The 23,672-nt window shown below is 32.9% G+C and overlaps 1 protein-coding gene across 1 annotated transcript in view; it reads left to right on the plus strand.

The window, feature by feature from the left end:
• Positions 1 to 23,672, plus strand: part of Dhc36C (Dynein heavy chain at 36C) — a 63,238-nt gene that overhangs the window by 10,040 nt on the left and 29,526 nt on the right. Inside the window, exons 12-46 of the mRNA XM_068764765.1 lie at positions 524 to 648; positions 1,383 to 1,560; positions 1,956 to 2,077; positions 2,152 to 2,436; positions 2,505 to 2,627; positions 2,933 to 3,086; positions 3,770 to 3,996; positions 4,228 to 4,372; positions 5,003 to 5,131; positions 5,680 to 5,842; positions 6,819 to 6,934; positions 7,485 to 7,641; positions 8,068 to 8,204; positions 8,957 to 9,187; positions 9,628 to 9,793; positions 10,797 to 10,942; positions 11,018 to 11,143; positions 11,663 to 11,785; positions 12,012 to 12,172; positions 12,281 to 12,452; positions 13,100 to 13,282; positions 13,359 to 13,490; positions 14,636 to 14,749; positions 14,829 to 14,936; positions 15,758 to 15,955; positions 16,225 to 16,348; positions 16,824 to 16,999; positions 17,963 to 18,114; positions 18,549 to 18,696; positions 19,512 to 19,724; positions 20,221 to 20,393; positions 20,927 to 21,068; positions 21,484 to 21,597; positions 21,683 to 21,793; positions 22,833 to 23,021. Coding sequence (XP_068620866.1) covers positions 524 to 648; positions 1,383 to 1,560; positions 1,956 to 2,077; positions 2,152 to 2,436; positions 2,505 to 2,627; positions 2,933 to 3,086; positions 3,770 to 3,996; positions 4,228 to 4,372; positions 5,003 to 5,131; positions 5,680 to 5,842; positions 6,819 to 6,934; positions 7,485 to 7,641; positions 8,068 to 8,204; positions 8,957 to 9,187; positions 9,628 to 9,793; positions 10,797 to 10,942; positions 11,018 to 11,143; positions 11,663 to 11,785; positions 12,012 to 12,172; positions 12,281 to 12,452; positions 13,100 to 13,282; positions 13,359 to 13,490; positions 14,636 to 14,749; positions 14,829 to 14,936; positions 15,758 to 15,955; positions 16,225 to 16,348; positions 16,824 to 16,999; positions 17,963 to 18,114; positions 18,549 to 18,696; positions 19,512 to 19,724; positions 20,221 to 20,393; positions 20,927 to 21,068; positions 21,484 to 21,597; positions 21,683 to 21,793; positions 22,833 to 23,021 — 5,463 coding nt within the window. The remainder of the gene's footprint in view (positions 1 to 523; positions 649 to 1,382; positions 1,561 to 1,955; positions 2,078 to 2,151; positions 2,437 to 2,504; positions 2,628 to 2,932; positions 3,087 to 3,769; positions 3,997 to 4,227; positions 4,373 to 5,002; positions 5,132 to 5,679; positions 5,843 to 6,818; positions 6,935 to 7,484; positions 7,642 to 8,067; positions 8,205 to 8,956; positions 9,188 to 9,627; positions 9,794 to 10,796; positions 10,943 to 11,017; positions 11,144 to 11,662; positions 11,786 to 12,011; positions 12,173 to 12,280; positions 12,453 to 13,099; positions 13,283 to 13,358; positions 13,491 to 14,635; positions 14,750 to 14,828; positions 14,937 to 15,757; positions 15,956 to 16,224; positions 16,349 to 16,823; positions 17,000 to 17,962; positions 18,115 to 18,548; positions 18,697 to 19,511; positions 19,725 to 20,220; positions 20,394 to 20,926; positions 21,069 to 21,483; positions 21,598 to 21,682; positions 21,794 to 22,832; positions 23,022 to 23,672) is intronic.

Below are 23,672 nucleotides of genomic sequence, written 5' to 3' on the forward strand. Positions count from 1 at the left end.
AACCTTTGTTTTCTTGACGTTATATATTTAACAGATAGGGGGCAAGTGTTTTAATTTACTAGTACATGGTTTGTACGTGAAAAGAAAGATGTTGGTTTCATGAATTTGCTCGCAATTTATCGATTTTAATTCGTCGTTTTTTAATTAAATTAGCTTTTCCAGAATGTGGCGCTTAGCTTTGTCTGTATTATTTATCTGTATGGATTTTTGGTATATTAGAGTGACCACAGTAAACCACGTACTGGTAAGCTCAGCGTAGGACGTTAACTCACAAGGATAATAGACGACCTTATTAAGGTGCGCTAGGAAAACACTGGATGCAGGCCGCTTGGAACCGGTTTTGTTGGAGACCTTTGAGGGACGTATACATCTAGTAACGTCTTGCTGCTGAAATAATTATAACGATTATGTATAGATCTATGTTGGTTTAAATCTTTTACCTACAATTGCATTTATATTAACAAGTTTCAAGGCATTTTATAGTTATCTAAAATTATATTAAATAATATGGAATATTTCTCAGGTCCGAATTGCGAAATTTATCGAGGATCTTGACACGTTTGAAATACAATGCAACGAGGTCCAATACTGGGGCGACATTAACGAATTACCGAAATACGTGGCACGCGCACGCCATCTTGATGATAAGTAAGACATTTCGTTTAATAAAAATAGAGAAAGAAAACTGTTTATTTCTTATTCGTCGCTTTTAGTACAACATTGCTGTTGCATAGTGGATTTTTTTGCATTTTTTTTGTCTTTAACATACGGGTTTTACTTATATAAAAACATTATAGACCCCATACAGTTTCTATACAACTCCTTTATTGGATACTGCATTTAATTTTATAATATACACCTGTTTAGTGCCTCCGAATTATCATATTAGAATTTTAAAATTTTTATCAAAGATCCAGTGCAAATGATTTTTAAGTGATAATACAGTTAAGGAATAAATTACTCTAATTACTGTATAAGGAATATTTGTGAGAGTGATCCCTGAAAAAAAAAACCGATTAGCTGTTGGCTTTTCTTAGATTAAGGCATTTGGAACCCCAACAGCAACGTATTTTAAGTTGACTTAACCCAATCGAACTCTGTTTTGTATCAAACTGGGCTTTTCTGTCATACTCTTATAATAATTTCATTATTATACATGATTCATAGGAAATAATATGTATAAAAATAAAAGTTATAGAGTCTGCCAATATGCAATGTACAACATTCAATTTTATAACTCAAAAACCTGTGCAATGAACCATTTACGCCAGCCGCTCTAGAGACATGAAATGGCCTCGACTCATTAAGTTTATATTTTACCAGATCAATAAAGAAGGACTTTATCATGAATGTGATAAATATAGGTTTATATAATTTCACAGACTATCAATCGCTCTAACGAAAATCGATCAATTTAATGAAGAAGAAGCATCTTTTGGTTGGGAACTTTCACAGTACCCTAAAAGGAAGGCGGTCTACGATCGATTAGTTCCTTTTAAAAAACTATTTGATGCGGGTTATGATTTTATTGAAAAGTACAACACTTGGATGCAGAGTAAGGTGAGTCCCTATAGGATAACAATATCTAAATTAATGATTCAAAATTATAAGCGGAATCTTGTATATAGTTGGTAGATTTTAACAAATAAATTATACTAGAACGACGTTAAGTCTCTGTCTTTGGTTAAACTAATTTCTGATCGATTAGATGAGTTTATCATTATATTTCAATTTAGTTCTATTTCATGAAAGGTTCCTAATTTCGTTATTTATTTCGACTTTAATATTTTGCTAATTTGTTAAGTTGGTTGGTTGAGGATCGGTCGCTTTGTAGACCAAAGATACTTTATAGCGTGCGGTTTTTCTTATGTACTGTAAATTTCTCTAGTACCAGGTGAGTACTAAAGAAAAAAAAAGTTCATTTATTTTATATTAACTAAATTTCTTTTGATTAGGTCGGTAGTCACGATCCTGAAGATATAGAAGGAGACGTAAGTTATTATTACAAAATTGTGTACAAACTGGAAAAATCATTTCAAGATACTCCCGACACTCATAATTTGGCTGTCTCAGTCAGGTATTTATTATTAATTTTAAATACTATATTTTAAAGTGGAAGCAGTAAATATCATTGATAGTTTTATCTTACAGGGAAAAAATGGACGAGTTTAAAACACATATGCCTATTATTCAAACTTTGGGTAATCCCGGTATGAAGGCAAGGCACTGGGAGAAAGTGTCCGATATTGTAGGTTTTCCTATAGTCGTAGATGAAGAGTTGTCTTTAGCGAAAGTAATAGACTTCAACTTGGACGACTATATAGAGAAGTTCGAAGGAATATCAGAGGCTGCAACTAAAGAAAATAATCTCGAGAAGGCATTGGATAAGATGATGAAAGAATGGGCGGATCTTAAATTCGATATTCTGGCTTATAAGTCAGTATTTTACTTTTGCAATTGTTTTACGTTAGGTTAATTGATTAAAAATAATTATTTAACTTCAGGGACACTGGAACTTATATCTTATCGAGCGTCGACGAAATACAATTGCTCTTAGATGACCATATTGTTAAGACACAAACGATGAAGAATTCGCCATACATTAAGCCATTTGAAGAGACAATACTGTGAGTATTTTGACTGTGTCTATTTTTGTCAAATTTCATTACATTTTTGGAGGTTTTTAAATATTTCGATATGGTAGTAACACTACTTCTACACTATCTTAACAAGGTGGACAGACATCCTTGTTAAGGTCATCGGAAAACGTTGAATACGGCTCCTTTCAACCATTCCCATTGTAAACCTATGGGTAAGAAGGCAGGCCCATATCCAATAGTGGACTACTGGCATATAGCTGAAATGATAAATATTATAATGAATATCTAGTCTCTAAAAATATATATAATGAAAAGCTAATTTAAATGAACAGTGACTGGGAGGCCAAATTGATATTGCTTCAAGAGATACTGGATGAATGGTTAAAGGTTCAAGCGACTTGGATGTATCTTGAGCCCATCTTTTCTTCGCCTGACATCCAACAGCAGATACCTGAAGAAGGCCGACGATTCAGCGCTGTGGACAAGGTAATTAATTTATGGAATTTTGATTAAAAATCTTGTAAAAAACTTAATCTCTCCTTCATTATAACCGGCGTAAACAGTCTAAAAACTAGATGATTCTAACTTCGAGAAAGAGATCAATCATCGAATCCGCTGGACAGCGTTTCGCAAGACGGAAACATCCAGATGTATTATCATTATCTTAAAGACGAGAGTCTATGACAAATGAGCGTTAACAGTGATAACTTACTATACTGAAACGTGGCTTCTAACTCTGGACCTCGTTGACAAATTCACAGTTGCTCAACGAACCATGGACATAGCTATGCTCAAAGTTGCTCACATCATCAAATCAGGAATATGATCTGTAGACGAACGGAAGTAGTCCCGAACTAGTCCAACAAATTGGCAATTTAAAGTGGCCGCGAGTACGCTAAATAAGTTGCTGCTGGAAGGTTCTAGAGTGGAGGCTGACTAGCGTAGCGAAGAACATCCATCCACAAGGTGAACACTTCCTTGCGCTAGTCTTTGGATCTTGTAAAGGAAGTTGATTGCTGGATTCAAAACGCTTCCAACTGATTCTATTGGAAATTTATTGAGGAGACGTGTATCCAGCTGTGGACGTCTTACGGCTGAAATGATGACGATGAATTAAAAAAAAATTGGAATTAAATTTAGATGATAAAGAACTTCATCGGTTATTGTAGATGTGGCGTGAAATTATGAAAGCTGCGGCCACGGAGCCACGAGTTCTAGATGTGATCACCATAGAAAAGATGTTGGACAGATTGCGTAAATCGAATAATTTACTAGAAATGGTACAGAGAGGGCTCAACGCTTACCTCGAGAAGAAACGATTGTACTTCCCACGGTTCTTCTTCTTATCTAATGATGAACTGCTTGAGATATTATCTGAAACCAAAGATCCTATGCGGTAAGATCACTATTAACTTTTTCTCGAACTACATTTGTCATATTTGTCGCAATTAACATAAAAATATTTTGATACGTGTCATGAATCCTTGTTTCAACGACCGTTCATCACACTTTGAAACAGAGAACTGTGAATAAATTGGGCGAATAAAATAAAATTTTCATATCAAGTATCTTTTGATGCTTTGAAATAACTTGTAGTCAAAAAATTTAAATTTGCTTTTGTGTTTAGTGTACAGCCGCACCTGAAGAAATGTTTCGAAGGTATCGCGAAGTTGACGTTCACAGAGGAAATGGTGGTCACCCACATGAGGTCTTCGGAAGGGGAGATTGTATTGTTGACTATCACCATAAACACTGCTGCCGCTCGGGGACAGGTATGTCAAGGCATGACGATTATTCAGTCAGATATTTCACCGATACATACAAGACTGAAATTACATTATAATGATTTTTGTAAATTATTATTTACTTTTTGTAACATTAATGATACTTATCAATACTTATATTTTATTATATATATATATATATATATATATATATATATATATATATATATATATATATATATATATATATATATATATATAAATATTTATATATATATATATATATATATATTTATATATATATAATGATTAATTATTATAGAACAAAGAAACCTAAGCTTTATAAATTTTAGTGAATTGCCAAAAATTATTTTATAATTTGGTGATATCTGTGGATAGAATCACTTTCGACAACAACTTTCGGTATTAAACGCCTTGTTTTTGTTTTTAACTTGATAGGTACAAGACACATCTATTAGGAGCAACGTCGGAGGTCTAACAATAAGTAATAATGATTAAGAATTCTTTGAATAAAGAATAATTTTCTGCTCTTACACCTATTTGATTACATTACATTAAACAACCATTTACTTGATTTACACTCTACATAATGAAAGTAATAGACATTCATGGATTAGAAATAATTATATAGTAAAACAACATCCTTTTGAACCCTAGGTGGAGAAATGGCTTTTGGAACTCGAAACATCAATGAAAGCATCAGTTCATGAAGTCGTTCATTCATCTTACGATGACTACACACTGCGGCCAAGAGAAGATTGGGTGCTAATATGGCCCGGACAAACAGTATGTTACGATTGTATATATATCTTAACCTCAAAGAAACTCAGAATAAGTTGCTTGGCGGATATGATGGCGACCTTGTCCCTTTTCTATCATAACTACGATTTCTTCTACCAGCATTTTTTTGCCGTTTATCTTTTTCATTATTATCAGCTGAATTGAATAGGCCTTAATTAACGTACCGAAGTTATCAAATTATTACCTTTGTTTTTTAAAATCTGCTAAAGTTAATGATAATGTCTATTTGTTTCTAACATGTTACGTTACATTTGTATATATATACTCAGTAATTTTGAAGAAAATGTAATATTATACTACCTGACCCCGACAAGTGTTTTCCTGTACTGGGTATAAATAATCAATTCCGATTTTATTAAATTAAAAAAGTTATTTCAAACATATAATGTTTATTACACTGCTTAACAATGATTTTTGATATAGCAAGTTATATATAGACATGGCAAATGCAAGCCGCACTGGAAATTAATATCCACACAAAAAAATTATTATAAAGTATTAGAAAGCATATATTTATATAAATATTGTTCTAGGTGCAATGTATAGCAATGACGTATTGGACATCGGAAGTGACCGAAGCAATTCACATTAGCATTCGCGCGATGAGAGCTTACTGGGACAAATGTAATTACCAGATATCGAAGATTGTAGATTTGGTGCGAGGGGAGCTTAGTTTACAAAATCGCATCACTCTAGGTAAAGTACTTTTAGTCCTATTAATTCAGTACAGTTCAGACGACATGGTGTGTTATATCATCATCATTTCAGCCATATGACGTCTACCGACCACGATTTCGATAGCACTGGTTGGCAGAGTCATGTGGTCTACCTTGCAAGGGAGGTGTGGAAGTTTTCTTTCCTAATTTGGCTTAAGTTATTTACTAGGCTACAATTTCCTGTTAGGATACACGAGACTCTTATAGAAAGCAATTGGCACAAAATCTGCTGAGTAGGTTTTTTACCGCCATCACATGTTTTTTTCAAATTTCTGGTCCCTAATTACGTCGTACTTACTATTGTCACATAATGTTGTCACCCAAAGAATAAAGGAGAGTGCTGAATTAGGAGTTTCTCTGCGAGATTGATTTCGGAATAGGGGAATCCGCAGAAGAACACAAGTCACCGACTTAGTCTGTATTCTGGATGATGTATCCGTTGTTAGCCTTTTAAGGCTGTTACAACTTTGTCGATTTCAGGGCTAACAAAATTTTCCTACTGCTACTACATAAAATTATATTCGCCTCCTAGCGCGTCGGTGCACTATGTGGGACTCGGTGCGTTGCTGTTCTCTGTTGTTGGTGTCGTCGTCTTCACTCTTCTACCTCCTGGTAGCTTCTTTTCGGTGGGCCCTCTTGCTTAGGCGTGTCTCGTCATTTTGTCACCGACTTAGCTCGAAAAATTGCTTGTTCTTAGTAGTAGTGGGCGTGGCACATCGCTCGTGCAACCGATAGATATTGGGGCCAAATGTTCTCGAATGGTGACACCGTGCCTGTGGAGGCCGTGGATACACGCCCCCCACTAGGTAGGCGATGACATAGTTGTGGTGGTGGAAAGTCGCTAGATTTGCGCAACTTCAAATCGGTTATCATGACGATTTTCGGTGGAGGCCTGTGCTTGTGGTGGGCATTACTATTTATAGTTATTTCAACCTAAATCTTTTTATTAATTACAGGAGCTTTGGTTGTACTGGACGTCCACGCAAGAGATGTTCTTATGCTTCTCATCGAGTTTAAAGTTCAACAGGATAACGATTTTAACTGGCTTTCACAAATACGTTATTACTGGGAGGTAACTGCAATTTAGCTGTACTTTGTACAAACTTCTATTTTTAATATTACGAATTACATACTAAATAAATAATTTAAAAATAATTTATATATATATTTTATATATATATATATATTTTATATATATATATTATATATATATATATATATATATATATATATATATATATTTAAGACATAATAATTAATGTTTCTAGGATCTTTAAAAGTATTAACCAAGTTTTTTTTTTAATCTCATTCTCATGTAGTAATCTATAGTTATACAATATTTTTAGGATAAATTATACTGTATATGAGTACGCATATCGATTTGATTTTTGACACCAAAATTATTATCGGTAGCTTTTGCGAATAGCAGTTTGATTCAAAAAATAGTTACGTCTCATTGGATTCGCCAATTTTGCAATAGTGTCTGGCGGTAATAATAGATGACGCTGCGTTAACTATCTTGATGATAGGTTCCTGAAGATATTTAATGAAAATTGTGAAATTGTAACTTCGATGTTTTACGATACTATAACTTGTTGTAAAATTTAATAATGTTCTTCAAGGTTCAAGAGGAGACGGGATTGCAAGTGGTGACGCGTATGATCAATTCGCAGCTCATGTACGGGTACGAGTACCTGGGCAATACCGGGCGTTTGGTAGTAACGCCGCTCACAGATCGTTGCTTCCGAACACTTTTCGGAGCTTTGCATTTGAACTTAGGTATGAGATGAATGAAAAAGAATTATTCAAGTTATTTAGTAAACAACGTAATAATAGGAGCACATAGCTGGACAGGTTATCGTGGAGGTCAGAGCTATGCCTTGCAGTTAGGGTCTGTCAGCTGAAAATAAGAAGAAAAAATGACGCATTGATATCCACTACTAGATGAAAGTCAAATGTATTTAGCTTTAGGTGGTTAGCATTTACATCGTCAATATGCTTTCTTTTCCACACACACTACTAGACAAGAAACCTTTCTCAGTTCCATCATGTTTCTCTGCTTTACTCATTCAGTCGAAAATAGTTTATAAAATAAATGAACTTCTTAAGCCATATGATTGATTATTATGAAATTTTTTGTTGTATCCTTCAATAAATTCGATTAAGTTAATGGTGTTTTTAAAACTAAGAAAGTTTGTTTCCAAGGTGGCGCACCCGAAGGTCCAGCAGGTACTGGAAAGACGGAGACTACCAAAGATCTAGCTAAAGCCGTGGCGAAGCAATGTGTTGTATTTAATTGTTCCGATGGTCTCGACTATATTGCATTGGGAAAATTCTTTAAAGTAAGTATTATAGTTTTATCATTTCATTAAATTATTAGTTTGGTGAACAATCCACAACTGTCTCTTGAGCTTCGCAAGGAATAGAGGCAAGCATAGTGTCAATGTCTGTCAACTTTTAAAAATACTTAATGTTCTTTAAAACATATAGGTATTTAGTTATTATTAAATATTAAATGCATATTTGACTAATAATTTTTCATGCGCTAAATATGGTATCAATAAGTGTATTTATTTATTTATTTTAAACTCTTTACTGTACAAGGCAGCAAAAAACGCATGGCCATTAAAAGCAATCAAAGGCTACCAACAGCAACAGCAGGTGGGACATCGATAAAAAAGCAATCACCTGAGTTATCTGTGGAGAGATTATATATTACTACACTTGCTTCTGCGCAGATAGAGTACATCTAAAATAATTCCTTTTGGTAAACTTTATAAAATAATACACAACACAATACAAAACACTAGGTCTTTTTTAACAAACAAATGTTACAGAAACTTAATAATATTCTGCTAGACATTTGTTTGTTAAAAAAGACTTAGTGTTTTGTATTGTGTTGTGTATAATTGTATAAAGTTTACCAAAAGGAATTATTTTAGATGTACTCTATCTGCGCAGAAGCAAGTGTAGTAATAAATATAAGTTTCTGTCTTACTTGCTTACTCGCATCCAGTTTTTTAATATACTCCTAATTATTATTTTACCTAATAAAATGTCAGTTTTATGCTAAAGAAATTAAACTGTATTTCAGGGTCTGGCCTCCTGCGGCGCCTGGTCCTGCTTCGATGAGTTCAACCGTATCGATCTTGAAGTGTTGTCAGTCGTGGCACAACAGATCTTATCCATTCAACGAGGGATTAATTCTGGCGCGACAGAGTTGTTGTTCGAAGGCACAATGTTGCAGCTGGATAAATCCTGCGCCGTCTTCATCACGATGAACCCTGGGTATGCTGGGAGATCGGAGCTACCAGATAACTTAAAGGTGCATGAATTTTTGGATGTTTTTTTTTGAATAATTCTTTTTTCCAGAGGCAAAGTGCTGAAAGCCCTTCTTCTCCACTTCAACTTGCCAATCCGCTGGGCAATGCCAGCTAAGTAGCCGTTAAAGTTAACGGCGGTTAACAGATCTCCTTAATCCTGATTTGATCTTGTGGAGAAATCTCAAGCATATCTCTCTTTGTAGTAGATGATCTGCAGACCCTTCATTAGATATTACTAGATTGGGTTTATGTCGTCTTATTGTAGTGATCACCTTCATTTAATAATGAAAACTTGGAATCTTCATACAGTAAATATATATAAAAAAAGTTTCAACCTTTTATCTCGCTTCCCGTCTGTAACGCAAAAATGACAATTATTTTTCGTTATATTCGATCTGCACGGGGGACTTTGAGCCCCTTGTTAATAATTTGAATTCCACAGGCGCTATTCCGTTCAGTGGCCATGATGGTTCCGGATTACGTGTTGATTTCGGAGATAGAACTTTACGCATTTGGGTATCTAAACGCAAAACCATTAGCGGTGAAGATTGTGGCCACGTACAAATTGTGTTCGGAGCAGCTGTCGTCGCAGAGTCATTATGATTACGGTAATACTCTCTGTTCTTTCATTATAAAACAAGCCTTATCGCGTCTTACTTTAGCCATAATTTTTTTACAATATTTTATGTTATATATCCGTTATCATTGTAATTTGATATACATTTACTATGTCCTCGTGTTTTAAAATTAATATGCAGTTATATTTGAGGCAGAGGCAAAAGGAGGGTTCAATGGGGAAGAAAAGGATTTTAGCGCATTTAAAACCTTGTATAGGTTACATATTTGGAGTTAAATGGAATATTATCATTCTTTGTATGCTGGTTCAAAAGGTGGCAAACATGGATGGCCTAGGATGATAATAACGCCTTTTGTACCACAGTTGCTAAAATTTTGAACTTTTATTTATATTTTTTTATTATATATATATATATATATATATATATATATATATATATATATATATATATATATATTATGTATATATAGAGTTATACAATAAAGAACGAAAAGAATAAATGTTATTATTTTCAATTCTTTCAGTCCTTATCTCAATACCGATTTGAATTTCTTCATGGCACAGATGATAAGTCATTGACATCATTATAGAATCAGAAATTGAAAAGTTGATTCATTGTGTACAATTCTGAAGAAAATTTTTGTTTATGCATACTCTGTCGTTACCATCGTTTCATCCTATAGGCGCCCACTACTGCATAGGCTTCCCCAAAAAAGATATCTATAGGGGGATTTACCATAATCGCCACACTTAGTAGGCAGGTTGGCGATCGCAATGTGATATTATGGTACGCAGACGACGCGGTTGCCCATCCTTTGGAAACTTGTTTGTGAACAGAAGCAATCCTATTTAATAATGGACGAAGTGTGAATTATATAATTTCTATATCATATATTCCCGGGAACCGAACCCGCGACCTACGAGTACAAGTTTTGTCCATTTGTGGAGTACATTATCCCTATAAACAAGACAGGCGAATTTTTATAAAATTTTATTTATTGAGTCCGGAATAATGAACTTTATTTAATCTTAAGGTATGCGTGCTGTAAAATCCGTACTCCGTGCCGCCGGTGCCTTGAAGCTGCGGTATCCCGATGAAGACGAGGATGTCATTTTGCTCCGTTCTATTAAAGACGTTAATCTTCCTAAATTTCTCGAGCACGACGTTCCACTATTTATGGTTTGTAGTTTACCACATGTAGTTTAAACAATTAACAGAATATTAGTGTTAAACTTTACATAATTTATTTTACAGGGTATCATTGGAGACTTGTTCCCTGGTTTACCATTACCTAAAGCGGGCCTACCGCATTTGGTAGTTTGCTTAAAGGAAGTATGCGTTAAGATTAATTTACAAGCTAACGATTTCTTTATTGAGAAGGTGAGAAACGTATATGTATGTCGGAGAAATTGTCTGTGGTGTTTTTTTAAATGAGTAACGCCGGTTTTTTCAACACCAGTAACTTAATTTTGTGCATTTCAACACAACACTCTTTATTTTCCATTTCTGCGTTCGTAAATAATCATGCAATCTTAAAAATTACGGGTTGATTAATTAATGTATAGCCTATATAGATTATTTGTCTTAAAAAAACTTTAAAGCTTTTACGTCTATTTTCAATCTTGTATAAAGTAATCATTCTTGAATAGGTTACATTATTTTATTTTTTCTATTGTAATGCCATATGCCGATTACTTCTAGTAGTACAAAGTCAGCAGAGGTAGATAGTGAACGAAAAATTTATTTCAATATGTAGTAATACGGACTTTGTAAACGCTTTATCTTGCTGTATTGTCAATTCCTTGTTTATTATTTTTGAAAAGATTAATTCTTGGATAGGGTGTATCATACATTTATTGATTGCAAATGAGCTACATAAATTTTGAATTTTTCAACTAGGTGCTCCAGTTGTATGAAATGATCCTCGTTCGACATGGACTTATGCTTGTAGGATTCCCTTTTGCCGGCAAAACGTCAAGCTATCACGCATTAGGACATTCGCTTGGTTTAGTTTCAGAAAAGGTACGTACTAACACTTCTATTGCTACGAATAGTTATGTAAAATGTTAACATTATCATGTTAATTTAACTTAAAGTAAGACCTTCGACAGGAGGAACGAGAATCAAAATACATAACAAAATTAACTTCTTAAGAGATTTTATTAAATATCACTGAATTAAATTTGCTTACAAATCCAACTGCATATTAACATATTAAATTGAATACGTAAATATCACATTTCTGTAGGGTTTAATGGAAGAGAACGCCGTGGAATGGACGGTAATCAATCCTAAATCCATAACAATGGGTCAGTTGTATGGTCAATTCGATCCAGTGTCACACGAGTGGTCTGATGGCATATTAGCTGTGAGCTACAGAGCTTTTGCCGTATCTCCTAATGATAACAGGTAATAATTCATAACGGACTTAATTGTTTAGGGTAGATTTTCTATCGTTAGAATACCTAATTAGAATACTTTTAATTTAAATTTAAATTTTTAATTGATTTATTATAGGAAATGGTTAGTCTTCGATGGTCCTGTAGATGCAATATGGATCGAAAATCTCAACACTGTATTGGACGACAACAAGAAGTTGTGCCTGATGAGTGGAGAGATCATTCAGTTAGCGCCTACGACTAATCTTATTTTTGAACCTATGGACCTTGAGGCAGCCTCACCAGCTACGGTAAATTTTGTAATTTTATTCTTGAATGCTTTTTTAAAACCTGTCGTAATTTGCTTAAAAGTGCTTTTCTTGTATGTTATTTTCATTCTTCCTAAAGAATGTAAAATGCTATCAACGCGAAAATTAGGGAATTGTATAAGTACAGAGTCTTGAAGTTCTGCAGTGATGATAGCGAGCAGGCAAGAGCCGCATAGGACGTCACCGTAAAGGATATCCATATATCCTTTAGGGTGACGTCCATAACGTCCGACAGGCCGTGTTAACGTTCTCGAAAAATTCTGCAATGCAAATAGATGCAGGCTGCTTTCAACCGGTCTCAGTTGAAATCTAATGTTGATGATAATGATTAAAGATCGCAGATTGACGTCATATTAGCGCAAATTATTACATTTAACAATTTAGGCAGTCCATGCGATACTTTAATTTGATTCTACTCATTGTCAAGCAAACTATGTCACTGGTTTTGTTAAGGTTCTATTGAGAATATATGTGGACCGGTTATGTTTAGCAGTGGACGAAAAGAAATGATGATATTGATAAATATTTAACCAGGGCAGCAGTGTGTTTTCGTTAAATTATCGTCTATCTATAGTTTATTTCAATTTAAATGGAATGTTTTTAATATGTCAAATTAAATATTACTCCAGGTGTCGCGTTGCGGGATGATCTATTTGGAACCAAAGGGCTTGGGTTGGAAGTGCCTCATGGAATCCTGGTTGAACACTCTTCCGCCAACACTTCACAGTGTCAACCGTAACCTTATTCGTAATCTATTCAATCGCTTTATGTCTCCATTACTATGGCTGGTCGAATACTCTGGCCAAGTTAAGGTAGGAAACATTGAATTATATATATATATATTTTTATACAATACTGTTACTAATATCATACTTACATTTTATATAGCAAATGTACATTACTTCAAGAAGTAATCTAATAAAATCTTGTATGAATCTTTTCGATTCGTTTATGGACGATTTCTACGATGAGAAACTGGTAGAGCAGTTGTCAGATCTTGACGTAAGAGCACAGCTGGAGGTAAGTTATATAATATGATATAGGATATTGTATTTTAAGCTCATTACATCAGTTCATCTCGAATAATCAATGTTATTTTAAGCATTAACGTTATGTAATGTATTCATTAATCTTTTTAAAATTGTAGTTTTTTTATAACATATAAAAAATAAGAATAAATATACGTAGGCCTTGAATATTTTAGAAATTTCAACTGATTATTATTATTATAAATTAAAAAATATCATGTCATCTAAGTGATTACCAATTTGATATCCGCACTCTTCTAAATCCGCGAGATCTCCGACATTCTTCAATGATATTTATTAATCTTTTTAAAATTGTAGTTTTTTTATAACATATAAAAAATAAGAATAAATATACGTAGGCCTTGAATATTTTAGAAATTTCAACTGATTATTATTATTATAAATTAAAAAACATCATGTCATCTAAGTGATTACCAATTTGATATCCGCACTCTTCTAAATCCGCGAGATCTCCGACATTCTTCAATGATATTTTTTGTTTCAATTCAAATAGCGTATTTGATTCACAGATGTAAATGCGACTACTATATAAGTATCTCATAAAAAGAAGTCTGCTCGGGATAGATTTGGGTACTTGGGTAGCCATAGGATATCGCTTTATCTGTAAATGAGCTTTTTCGGAAACATTACTTTGACTACCGGCAGCGACTCGTAGGATGTATGACAATCTTGCTGAAACCATGTGTTACGATTGTAACCAGAAATTTCCAGTAGCATCGGTGCCAAGAGTTCTTGCGTCGTGTATGCTTGGGGTGTGAGATTTAACTGATAACGGAATCATGATCACCCTTTACAATCTATAAATTTAAAAGAAAATTTTTAAAAAATGCGTATGAGCTTGTTATAGATTTTTTTCAGACAAGGGCGCAATAGGAACCTTCGTACCTTTAGAATACCATACCTTAGGAATGCTTTTATAGAAGAGATCAATATTATCTTTGGCTTTTCTGGTATTCATACACAAATGGTCACTGGAAATGATCTTATACATATAATAATATGACTAAATGGGCTACCTTATTTTGAATAATATATAGTATTTCAATAGAATATATTAGAGTATTAATAACGAAATCACGTATAACATATAATTACATGTCTGTATTTTTTCTCAAGGGCGTATTCTTCTTTTCTTGTATTTGGTCTATTGGAGCCACATTAGAAGGAAGCGGTAGGCCTAAATTTGATATGTTATTCCGAGGTCTCTTAGAAAAGGAATTCCCCGAAAAAGTAAGTTTTATTTCTCGTTATTATTACATCAATGGTACAATACAAACGGTGCAAGGAATTATAATAACGAAATTTTTAGGTTATCGAAGCCCTGAATTACCCGCGGGAAATTGCAAAACCCGATAAGCAATACATATTCACCATTCCGAAAGATGGCCTTGTTTACGATTACAGATTTATTAAAGAGGTATTTATCTTTAACCCGTATTTCAGTTATGTTTTTAAATAATAATTTTTATAATAAGATTTGAAATATGCAGGATAAATAATTAGATATATAGACAGAACCTAAAAATAATAGTATGGTTTAAAAATGTTTAAAATATATTAATAAGTAGTTAACAAAAAAGATAAAATTGTACTATAAAGAAGTTCTTTATCTATAGTTTGAAGCCGCTGCCACAGTAGAGGAGTGTAAGAGATAAAATAAACATGTTACTAGAGACTCAAATCAGTTTAACTTCATCATCTTTTAACAGTTTTTTAATTCTTATGATAAATAACAAATAAACAAATAAAAGAATCAAAAATCTAAGTTCTTAAAATAAAAAAATCTCTGTATTTAAATCTCGAAAAATCATTAATTTAGGTGAATTTCTATAGTAGACGGTTTATTATTACCCATTATAATAAGACAAAATTACATGAAATGTACGGACATGATCCTGGAATTTGTAAATTAAAAATAGAATTTCAGTAACTCGACTTATTGAAGATGTAATAATAGATTGATCACGATGATTACTGCTATTGTTACGGTACAAATAGTCTACTGGTTTGATTCTTAATTCAAATCTGATGTAAAAGCGTAAAGAAATGGCTGCCATTTGTGGTTTCAATCGTTTCGAACGCCCATGTTTAGATTTAATTAAAAGTATTTATAAATTACCGACCTTATATTAAGTTTCAGCATTGTTTATAATTAAAAAGGGATTTTCGTTATTAGTTGCTGTGAAGAGTTACCTGTGATTATTTAGTGGAAATATAGCTAATGGTTTTCTTACCTAGGGTAAAGGTAAGTGGAAGCCGTTCCAAGACGACGTGGTTGCTGCACCCCCCATCAGTCGAGACACGCCGCCAAACCAGATTCTGGTCACGACATTAGACAGTGTTCGCTATTTAGCGTTGTTCAAACTGTTCGTCACGCATCATAAGCCTGTTATGATGGTGGGCCCCACTGGTACTGGAAAATCTTCTTATATTATTGTAAGTAGTTTATAATAAATAACAATTATATTGTAGAAACAAAGTATAACATAATATTTATGACGAAAGTTGCTTCATTTTATTCAACAATTTTAAATACATTTGCCTGTTATAGGCGTGCACAGGTTTATAAGTTCAATTATTAATATTTGGAGCGAAGTAGCCCTCTCTATAATAAAGTGGTAAAGTGGTTCACAATTAACGGAAGCTTCCAAATAATTTCTGTACAAAAATGTACAATAATTATTTTCTTTCTTTTTTTTTTCAAGGATTACCTTGTAAAAAGAGTCGATACAAAAGTGTACAAAGCCCTCATCATGGCGTTCTCAGCGCAAACAAACTGTAACCAGACACAGGATATTATCATGGGTAAAATGGATAAAAGAAGAAAAGGTGGGTGGGTTTGAGGATTTGTATATGTATTAATTAGATAATAATGTGAAATAAAATGTGCCTGATAGATTAAGTTAATATTTAGCATTCTGGTTTATCGTCATTTAGTCGCAGAATGTTCTCTGCTGTACATAGTCATACCCCATATATTTCCAAAAACACCGACTGGAAACGGAATGCATTCAGCGTCATGTTACAACCTTAACCTATCTATATACCTACGTTCTACACTGTACATGCCGATCTGTGGTTTTCACTTCAGAATCTGAATGCCCCAGCGGCCATGTGTTCTGCCAGTTATTATTCCCTATCCTATTTTTACTTGCCAGACTCGAACTTATATATATATATATATATATATATATACATATATATATATATATAGATATCTGGACCATAGCTCGTTGCACGGCTTTCCAATGAGAACCGAGGTTTTATAATAATTAATTCAGCATCGTTGCATATTTTCTGTCAGGAGTGTTTGGCCCACCGATTGGTTGTTACGCCGTTGTGTTTGTGGATGATGTGAGCATGCCGCAAGCCGAAACTTACGGCGCTCAACCACCTATAGAAGTGTTGAGACAAGGCATCGACTTGGGTCTGTGGTATAATAGAAAAACTAACGAAGCAATGCATCTTATTGACGTGCAGGTAAACACTAGGAACTTTTTTATTTATTTGCTGGCTAGTGTGCACCGCAAATTTGTTTAAATAATACAATATCAAATAAAGCATATATGTTGGTAAGCTAAAAGTTTTAGACTCGAGCTTGGAAGGCATTAGTTGTTTAGGAATTGGTTCGTACTAATCGAACTGCTATTAAACATCGACAAAAAGTAACGCTAGCCTCTTTGTTAACATGCAGAAGAGGGCACAAGACACCGTTATTCTAGTTGACATTTTCCCCCTCTTAACCGGATGTTGAAACGCATGGCATCCATCCCTTTATAGTGGACATTTTTTGCATGCGAAAGCTTCTCTGTCGTTTTTAATGGGCACTCCAAAAGGGTCGAATAGATTACCTTTGTCAGTATTTTAAATAGGACGTGTGTACATTTTATTAAAAGAAGAGTGACAAGGCCAGTGCGTTTTATCTATGAATCTAACATGACTAAGTATCTAATTGGTATGCTATTAGTTCATCTTCATCAAAATAATCAATTTCACTACAAAAAAATCTTTCTTATATTTTATTTATTTACATTATATTTTACACTACAGATAATAGCTAAAAAACTATATATCTCTTGTACCAGACAAGAGGCGGTTTTATCGCTCGAGGCAATGTCTACCAGACAACTTTTGGATAGGGATGAGAGACATGATTGTTTTGTTGTTCATTTTGTTACATATTAAGAATATGTCCCAGATTTTCGTAAAAGTTTTATTAATAGCGTTTGTTAAACAACGAATAAATAAGTTTTACATTAATGCAGCTTGAATTATACAAAAGTATATTATTATATGGACTACCCACAGTGTAAAAAACTGAAATTAAATCACCATTATAACTTGTAACGTAATTCATAAGGACCGGTTGATAGGTTTCCAATATAAAATAATTATTAAATATAAACTTATTGCGAAAATAATTTTATATTAAATCTTTTACAGTTCATGTGCGCCATGGGTAAACCGACACCAGGGGCGAAGCTTATTACGCCTCGGCTAACACGACATTTCAGTTTTCTTTGCATAGACGAATTCGAAGATGAAACTTTGCAAGTCATCTTTAGCAGGATTATGCTTTGGCATCTTGATACAAGGTAATCTTCTCTATAAACAAAAGCCAATTGCTGAATGTGTTAAATGCAAAACTCAAGAACGTCTTGATTAATACAACTACTAAAAAATTGTAATAGATAAAACGATAATCTTCGTTTACCTTACATACCACACACCTATTAATTGAATATTAAATATTAAACACGAATCAAAACAAAAAAAGGAAATTACTGGCATCTTCAAGTTCATTACTGTATTGTAACTTTCGACATTACAGGGTAGCATTGTATGGAAATTTTTATTTTATATTTTTATTTTTATAGCGAAAAAATCTGTAATTAGAGAAATTAATCTTGATAGATAATTTAATAACTTAAATATAGGTTTCATAAATAAAACAGATTTAGAAATAAAAATAGTTAATTACAAAACAAGTAAACCTATTTTAATGATGTAGTTTTAATATTTTTTCTAGGGGTTTCTCGAAAGACTTCGACCCTTGCATCGATGAAATTGTAGCCGGTACTTTGGAAGTGTACAAGCAATGTAGATTAAATTTGTTGCCAACACCTTCCAAGTCGCATTATACATTTAATTTGCGAGATTTTTCGAAAGTTATTCTGGTAAGTGATTAGAAAAAACACAAGTAGGTAAAATATATCCAAAAAAATTACAAAAAAGTTCATTTTATAAGCGCTTATAGGCTAAAACTTGTGACATTATGTTCAGACTTGAACGGATTTGAAGTTTGATTAATGAGCATACTTACGTAGCAGCAAGAATAATCTCATTTAATTATTTTTTATTAAAATGTGTTTTTCGAATAAAATGTCTTTTTACGATTCTTATTTATTTATTGATGTAAGTTCGCTGATAAAGGTTAAAGTTTTACTGACAATTACGAGTTCAAATATTGCTAAAAACTATCATATTACTTTTTAAAGGCAGTCACAACAACAGCTACCATTTGTGAAACTTACTGCCATAATAGTTTATTAAAAACTGGTGCAGGATTAATACTTATACTAAAATATAAGCCTACCGGTAAGAGATATAATACAAGTAAATAAACATTTGGATATGTGAAAAAATAAATATCAAAAAATATAACGTGACAAAAACAAAACAATTATAAAAAAGGTTAAAAATGTATACTACGGACAACCGTTATTTTAAACCTATGAGTTATTTAAAACATTAAAAACTATCTTAAAATAATTGTACAATCGAGTTGCGGATAATTTAGTTTAAATGGCTTAAATAAAATACAACAACAGTAATAATCAGAGAATCTAATAGAGATGGTTAGCAAATTGCCCGAGTTTCCTCGTGTTTACTGTCTGAAACAACGTCTTGCGTAGTCTTGTACATACTAAGACATGAATGGAGATCATTTTGATTATACGGTCAATTCAGTCATATTAATTTCTATTCGCAGGGAGTACTTTTGTCTGTTCCTGAAGTGACACCAGATCTTCAATCAATAAAACGTTTGTGGATTCACGAGTGTCTCCGTGTGTTTTCTGATCGGCTGATAGAAGACGCGGACAGGCAATGGCTGGTCCAATGCTTGCGGGAGGCCACTGAGTTACACTTAAATGAAAACTTCGACAAGATGTTCTCGAGGCTTTTGGAAAAATCAGAAAAAACGGTATAAATTAATTCGCGGAAAACATCAAGAGATTGGCAAATTAGTTTTTGAGTAATAGTTCAAATTATAATTGCAGTTTTTCTAAGAGAAGGCTTGGGTTCAATTGAAGAAAAACCCTTAATAGTAGGAAAAAAAGAAATAACATTATTTATTATTTATTTAATCCCTTAAAATTTCATCCTCAATGGGAAATAATGATTCTGTTGATAATTGAATGTCGTTCACATGAAAGAAATTCAATTATCAACAGATATCGGATATTTGAATGTACCTGGAGATAAAGTGTTTGAATTAAGAGGTTTGAACAGTATTTGCTCAAAAATAGTTCTTTTATTTAATTTATATATTTATAGCTCATTGGAACTATTTTCATAATTTCTTGGCTATATATACCTTTGAGATGATTTATTCTATAACTTGATGACCAATGTTTTCAAAACCAAATTTTTCAAAGGTTTTGGGAGATACTAATCTATCGTATATTTTTATATCTTAGATAACCGACCAACATTTGCGCAAATTAATTTACTGCGACTTTGCAAATCCTAAAGTTGATACACGGTTTTACATGGAAACGACCAACATGGAGCACCTGAATTCAACGGTTGATGCGTTCTTGGTGGAATTTAACAATATGTCAAAGAAACCTATGAACCTGGTATTGTTCCGGTAAGACATTTGAATGACAATTTTGTTAGGGCTATTTATAAAGTATAATACAAACTTTGTATTAAGATTATAGTAGACGTAATGGTTTAGGCCAATCTTTGTGGTTCACGAAGAAAATAATTATAGATTTTCAAAATAACCAACGGCTCACGGCCTTTGGGAAATATGTTTGAAATTTCTTTGTGATTAAAGTTACCCTTACCGCCGAAATATTTATGAAAGGTAGTAATGGGTGATACGGTGTTATTTATGTCAAAAAGAAAATAAACAAGCAATGAGCATGTAGCTATTGAATGTTGTTATATATGTAATTAAATCTCTGTTCGATTAAACCAAAATATTTTTTATTTTGGTAACTCTTTTGAGCGGTTCTGCGTAAACCTTAATTACATTTTATGTAATCGAATTTTTCGCATACATTAAAGTTATTTATAAAGTAAAAATCTATATTATTTTAATTAATATTTTCTTTTCCACAAAACATTAGGAGGTATGTTCTTTAAGATATTTTTCTTTCATTTTCTGTACAACAGTTTTGCCATTGAGCACGTCTCTCGTATTTGTCGAGTACTAACGCAGCCGCGATCCCACGCCCTGCTGGTGGGATTAGGTGGCTCTGGGCGGCAATCTCTCACTCGCCTCGCAGCTCACATCAACGAGTATGATCTTTTCCAGGTTAGCTAATTTAATGAAAATGTAGTTAAGTTAAAGAAGCACTTCGTAAGTAGATGTGTTCTGCTCACTTATCGATCAGAATAATTAATCCGAATCAAAATTAGAACAATGATAGAAGAGCGTTTGTTCAAAAAATAACAAAGTAACACGAAAATCTGCTTGATGGGTAAACACGTCTAACATTTAAGTTTGTATAGAGACCTTATTCTAATGATATAAAATATAGCCTCCTATAGTTCTTGAGTCGATATCGACGTCTTGGCTTCTTAGTCTGTCTATGCTAGCCTGGCACATACTAATCTTACCGCTTATGTATTTATAAGTAAACAAATCTTCGTAATGTATTAAACATTACGAAGATTTATTTCATGTTAGATAAATACATTTATTAAAATTAATTATTTCATTCTTTTAGGTTGAAATGAGCCGTACATATGGTAAAAACGAATGGCGTGAAGATTTAAAAACTTTACTGAAGAAATCTAGCACTCCTGAATTGCATATGGTATTCCTGTTCGTAGAATCGCAGGTAAGTATTTAAAACCGGAACTACGAGAAACTCAATAAGGTGAATTCTTGTCACAGTTGATAATATTATTTGAAATCTCATTTAGATCAAAGAAGAAGGTTTCTTAGAGGATGTTAATAATATGTTGAATTCTGGAGAAGTGCCAAATATTTTCGTAGCGGACGAAAAAGCGGAGCTGTGTGAGAAAATGCGAGTGGTAAGAAAACAGTTAAATGAACATCGAGTAAAAATTTATGCGAATTCAAATATCTTATTTGAGTACACTTACTTTTGAATCGTCTATTACTTTAACATTATAAGTACAGTATGTAAATGTTCTACAATGTTTTAAAATGTTCTATTTGTAGATTAATGATGATTACTAGGCATTTTCCTAAAGACTATGCAATAAAATCGATATGGAAATTTAATAATTTTAGATTAAACAGCATTTATTTACAAAGAAAAACCTTTGTCTTGTGCATCAATATATAATAATAGAAATTAATATTGATTTAACTGGTATTTGTTAGTAAGGATGTAAGGAAATGATTTACCATTTAGCACAACTGTCATGCTGGATTCAAATGTATCACGTTCGTTTTTAACAGCCACTTCTTTTTAAAAAAACCCTTTTTAGTGACCAGTGTTTTGACTTCTCAATTTGTTTTTGTACACCTTAATATTAAATTACATAAAACTAAAGATTATCATGCAGAATCTGTAAAAATTCAGCATTAATAACATTTATTTCATATTTTTTTTCACATTTCAGTATTTTGTTAATTGAATCTGTTTTTTGTTACAAAATTTCGTATCAAAAAAAATCACTGCATAGTGGTGCATATATATATACTAGATATACGTGTAGACTTAATTGGATATAATTCACGGACATTTGCTGTGTGACATTTGACATGTGCATGTTTGGTGTTACAACCTATTAAAAATCAATTGTTTCCGACATTGTAAATAACCTAATATTACAGGATATAATATGAAAAGTATTTTCGAAATTCTGTTTAATAAAAAACAAAATTACTGCTTAAAAGACTTTTTACTGCCAGAAGTTCTTTTCCTGTCGCATTCTAATTGACAAAATTTATTAATGAATTAATGGTGTAAAAATTTTAAAACTTTTTCCTAACAAATGAGCTATACATTTACTTTTCTTTACAGCTTTTGCAGCTCTATACAATCACACTGTGTAAATCTAAGACATTGTACATTTTTTTATACGTTTTATTTTTTATCAGATCGATCGACAACGCGACAAATCGCTACAAACAGACGGCAGTCCTACAGCACTGTACGCGTACTTCGTATCCATAGTGCGCGATCAGCTGCACATCGTACTGGCCATGTCTCCGGCCGGCACCGCCCTGCGTACGCGCATACGAAAGTTCCCCTCACTAGTCAACTGCTGCACTATCGACTGGTTTCAAGTATGCTTTATTTTATATATTAATTATAATATATTAATCTCTTATGAACACAGATCCTATTTTATTTTTAACAATCGTTTTGTTCTCACAAGGTGGACAGACGATATTCTTAAGGTCATTGAAAGACGATTCCCACTGGTCCTATGGCTGTAATGATGATAATGAGACTTTTTTTAAAATACACGATGTCTTACTTATCTACGGAAGACATGATACACACAAAAGATAAAAACCTTTAGTAGAGGAAGTATTAATTAAATGAGTAGTTAATCTAAATATCTTTAAAATTTAAAAGGAGGAGGATAATATACGCTGAGGACATTTTACCAATCCCACACGAGAAGGTGTAAGTTTTAAGCAGGCGCACTATCTACGTAATTGAAAAGATAAAACAACATACTTTTGTCATTTGTAAAATAGTAAATCGTACCGTATCAAAATAGCAATTAATCAAATAATATAAAAATATAATATGTATATCTAATAGTAGGTCGCTAATGACTCCCGGTATACTTTGTGAATGATGGTGAAAGAAAATATGAAATATGAAAGAAATCACTGTGACTTACAACTAAAATTTAAAAAGATTAGTGACGTCCACCGATACAAAATGATGGTGGATTAGTTAAAACGTTACGAGGTAAATACATA

Source organism: Battus philenor, unplaced genomic scaffold (genome assembly GCF_028537555.1).
Source record: "Battus philenor isolate CCGP_79_NKW_IND1 unplaced genomic scaffold, ilBatPhil1.0.hap1 SCAF_2, whole genome shotgun sequence".
In the NCBI taxonomy this organism is placed as follows: Eukaryota; Metazoa; Arthropoda; class Insecta; order Lepidoptera; family Papilionidae; genus Battus; species Battus philenor.